Source organism: Arachis stenosperma, chromosome 9 (genome assembly GCF_014773155.1).
Source record: "Arachis stenosperma cultivar V10309 chromosome 9, arast.V10309.gnm1.PFL2, whole genome shotgun sequence".
Taxonomy (NCBI): Eukaryota; Viridiplantae; Streptophyta; class Magnoliopsida; order Fabales; family Fabaceae; genus Arachis; species Arachis stenosperma.
In genome coordinates this window covers 127,724,715-127,729,289 of record NC_080385.1, presented here as the reverse complement: position 1 = coordinate 127,729,289, position 4,575 = coordinate 127,724,715, and the positions used below count along the sequence as shown (strand labels likewise).

General features: G+C 33.0%; 1 protein-coding gene across 2 annotated transcripts; it reads right to left on the bottom strand.

Moving 5' to 3' along the window:
- Positions 1 to 400: 400 nt before the first annotated feature.
- On the bottom strand, positions 401 to 4,097 carry LOC130951885 (E3 ubiquitin protein ligase DRIP2-like). 2 transcript variants are annotated; one of them, XM_057880634.1, is made up of 7 exons: positions 3,515 to 4,097; positions 3,006 to 3,105; positions 2,323 to 2,764; positions 1,852 to 2,243; positions 1,700 to 1,750; positions 888 to 960; positions 401 to 782 (listed from the first exon to the last, which is right to left on the bottom strand). In XM_057880634.1, the coding sequence occupies exons 1-7, from the start codon at positions 3,627 to 3,629 to the stop codon at positions 618 to 620; spliced, it is 1,338 nt and encodes a 445-aa protein (XP_057736617.1). In that variant the 5' UTR covers positions 3,630 to 4,097; the 3' UTR covers positions 401 to 617. The 2 variants fall into 2 exon arrangements, 1 of the variants encoding a protein (XP_057736617.1); XR_009074138.1 differs by having other exon boundaries at positions 644 to 782; positions 1,857 to 2,243.
- Between the last annotated feature and the right edge of the window lie 478 nt (positions 4,098 to 4,575).

The window sequence follows — 4,575 nt, the reverse complement described above, 5'->3', positions numbered from 1 at the left end:
AAATAAAAATAAAAATAATAATAAACATTGACCATAATAGAACTTGGGTATATTGTCTCGTTATTAAGTTGAAATTTGTACCGAAACATTATAATGAGTAACGTTGGAAAAGACCTTTTTCAGTTAATATTAACCAATTTTTATAAAATTATTTTACTTATCTTAAATTTTACAAATTGTTTAATTGTCAATATTGTCTCGTTGTTAGATTGAAAATTTGTAACAAAACATTATAACATTGATCCTTATATATAGTTGACCTTATTAATATGACAATTTAGTTACTAGCTGTGCTATTGTAATAAGACAAACAGGATCAAATTGCCAGCATCATCACTGAGATTACTACCAACATATATAGGTTGAAATTAGCATCATCGCTGACATATATACAGCCTCACTAAAACCAAAAAAACATTGGTCATGGATCTCTTTTGCATGCGTACAAAACATAATAATAATAAGAAGAAGAAGAAGTCATATATAGTTATAGTTAACAGAAAAACATATTCCTTTGTTTTGACCAACGATGAAGACTATTGTCAACCTTCAAGAATGCCAATGTATATAAATTGATTCCAAAAGAATGTAACGGCGATTAATTGATATGAGAGCTCTCAAGACTTTCGATGATATGAAAGGACCATAACAAAATCCTTAGCTGAGCTTCCAACATGTGTTTGAATCTTCTCATTCAATGGCTTTGTTTGCAGCCACAACTCTACCAAGTTTTGCAGTTGCATGCAAGGTAGAACCGGTTTACCTTGCAACGAGATCTCCACCTGGAATTCGTGAAAGCAATTAGGATCTGTTTGGTTTCTGTTTTCATTTTCAATATTTTTCGAAAGATGTGAAAACAAAAAAATAATAAAGAAACACTAGTATACCTCGGATTCGCTAACAAGACCAAGCTTCTTCACTATATACATTTTGATATGGGAAACAAGTAAACTACCATCCCTATAAACAAATTTGAATATTGGTTAGAGGAAATTCGTGCACCTATATAAAGTATATGCTACACAAAAACATAAACTAAAGACAACTATTACATTTAATTTGTGTTTTCAATGGAGCACCACAAAGAAGACCTTTCCAACAACTGAAAATTTTTAAATCATGAAACCATGATGCAAACTTTCAAAGTAAAGGGGCAATAACATCTACGTTACCAACAAAATTTATTTTTATACTAAATTCTAACCTTATATTCTAGATCGTAATAATATAAAAATAAAATATTGGACCAAAGTATTAACTAAAATTGATAAAAAAAAAAAAAAGTATTGGTTCCTGATATTTCTCATTCTTACATACACTAGTAAACCTTAACCATCTTTTTCTTCTTCCAAAATTGTGTCCCTGTAACTTCTGTGTATACTATTCAAGTAACTAATCAACTGTAACAAACTAACTACTCTTGACTAGTTATTGCTAGTAGTAATTTACGCATATACTATTGAGATCCTAACATAACCACACAAGAAAAAAAAATAGAAAATAAGTCCCAAGGAGAAATGCCGGAGTAAGGCATTGAAGAGAAAAAAAAAGGTTTAGATCAGATACTATGAATTGAACATACAAAAGCATAATCAAGATAAACAGTTAATTACTTCATGCATGACATTGTGCATTTCAAACATCAGAACACAGCAAATTAATAATAGAAAATGGGAATACATATATATATATAACTTACTTGACCCTTAAGTAGCTGGGGGTTATTTTTGGCAATTTTGCACTTTCTTCGCTGTGTCCAGCAATTCATAATTCACAAACATACAAATATAGTTAATAAATTTTCAAAAGATCAAAAAATTGAATAACACATGAAATGTAATTTTTTCTCACTTCACTTCAGAAGCAACCAAGGAGAACCAAACTGGATCAAACCCTCTGTTGCTTTCACCATTTGAAGTAATCACAGGCTGCTGTACTGGAACATTCAAGTCCTCAGAGAATTTGAGTTTTCTTCCTTTTGTATCCGATGATCTCAAACGATTCGATTCATTCTCATCACCATTTTCAACCTTAGGCTGGCCATCATTGTCACTTGACTTTACTGATGGAATGACAGCATGTTCTTGCATAGTGGACTTACTGCAAGATTTGTTCTTCCTTGCAGCTTCTACAATGGAATTTAATGGCTCACACAAATCAAGAGCTTCTTGCCATGATTCAACATTGTCAATTGGAATCTTGTTTGGCACTATTTGTTGACTTGAATCTGGTTTTGAAGGATTCTGCTAATCCAAACAAAGCATATATTCAGAACAAGAAAACACAGAGCCAAAAAATGTAAGAGGACTTTGTCTCATTTACCTGAACTCTGGCTTTGGAACTGTCATTGGAAATTTCAAGCTGAAACCGGTCATCATTTTCTTTCCTCTGATCTTCGGTTACTTTATCCGGTTCACAAGATGATGTTAACTCTTTCAGAAGGTACTTTTTTCTTGCTACAACTTTAGCTCTTCTTGCAGTTAACTTTGTAGAGACTTCATCCAAGATTCCTATCCTCCGCGGTTGTTTTTCGTCTTTCCTGACATCTTCCTCCACCTTTTCAGGCTTAGGAGAAGAACAATTCGGTTGCGAAGGTGCGGAAACTTCTCTCTCAGGAGTAGCAGCTTTTGCTCCTGTTGCGTTGGCTTCTAGAGAAGACAGAGATTTCTTCTTTCTTTTCGCACAATTCTTAGGTGTCTTGGCAATTTTTTTTCCTTCTTCAGGCAAAATTTTGTTCCTCAAATCTTGTAAACTATGATCTGTCCTGTGTATTTTCAACACAACATATGCTAAAATTTCAGGAAAAATAGTGACACAAAGAGTACAAAAGAAAAGCTGCATAGTTTTAGCACATAAAAGTGCTCAAACATGTTTAATTTAAATCCTCTATCTTAACTAAATCATTAGCCCTGACATTCATCAGAATATAAATAAATAAAGTGATGATACAAAATAATAATCATGTGATGATAAGAGTAAAATTAGCCATTGATGGTGGTGGGTACCTTAATTTATCAAGTGGAGAACAACCCAAGTCAGCATTGCATACTGGACAGTGCTTTAGTTGCTCATCTATTAGCTTCTTATCTATGCATCCCCTGCAAACTGTTATTCAACAAACACAGACTCAGCTCACATTACATGCTGCATGGAACATACTCACAGTGACACAACCAAAAATGCATCAAAAGATATCAGGTGATAGATACATACATTTTCCACAGAATTGATTAGAAAAGTACTAATACGTGACAGTAACAAATAATGTATCAAAGAGTGAACAAAATAAATAAAAGTTGTACCAAAAGATGACCGTAACAGATACAAAGAATTAATAATGTATCAAAGAACGACCATAATAAATAAAAATTGTATTGAATTTACCGAGACAACGGGGCCAGATAAAAGAGAATTAAATCCGATCGAAACTAAAAATAAAAAGAAAAAGGGGAAAGAAAGATAAAAAAAAAAAAAAAAAAAAAAAAAAGCAAGAAGGAGGAGGAGGTGTACTGACAAGTGTGTAAGCATTCTGAAATGGTGGTGGCATTGTTGAACAATTTATTGCACAAAGGACATGTTAAGCATGCCTCAAGCTTGGCTCTATTCAGCTTCACCGCTTGCCCCGTCATTCTTTTGTTTTCTGTATATATATATACGTATGTATTTGTATGTATGTATGTATATGTCTATATCTGACAAGGACGCAAAGAAAAGCATAAACAAGAAAGATACGGCACAAGAAGCAGCTAATGATTTCCGTACGGTAACGTACTACAAAAGCTCCACATGGACATGGTGCATGATGATGATGGTGAATAATACAAACAACCTCATTCTCGACGAAGAACGACACAGCTACTGATGATGATGATGGGAAAGGAAAAACAAAAAGGGATTGAAGGATTGTGTGATCGATCCGATGAAAGGGCACGGTTCTTGAAGAAGCAAGGGACAAGGGAGGGGTTGGGTTCTTGGATTATCGAAGGCACGTGCAGCGGGTGCGGTTTTCGATTGGTACAATGATGATGAGGGCGGGTTGAGTCTCTTTTCGTTTTATTTTAATGTGTTTGGGGCTCAGAAAACAACGTATATATATGCTTGTGTCAGTTGTGTGTGAAAAGACGAGGGGAAGAGAGAAAGAGTTGTATATATGCGTTCTTCGTTCGTTCCCGACGGCGTGTGAATGTGATGTGTAATTTGAAGGGGTTCTTTGTCGGATACACTACCCCCTCTCTCTATCCAACTCTATGCACTCCCCCTTAATTTACATCTTCTAAATTTTAAATTTTATTTTAAAAAATAAAGTATAATTTTTTATTATTTATTTCACAAATAAGATCAAAAGAAAATATAAGATAGAAATTATTTAAAGATGAAAAATCTCACTTTATCCTTTAAAATAAAAATTTAAAATTTAAAAGATTTAAATTTACTATGCTGTTATTTTCTTTACATTGTATCTCAATTGTGTTAATTCTCAATGATCCTTTAAAAATTATATCTATTTGTTAAATTTTGTATTAAAAAAAATTAGAATTAGGTTTTTTTGAAAAATTAGATAATTTAGTATTTTTG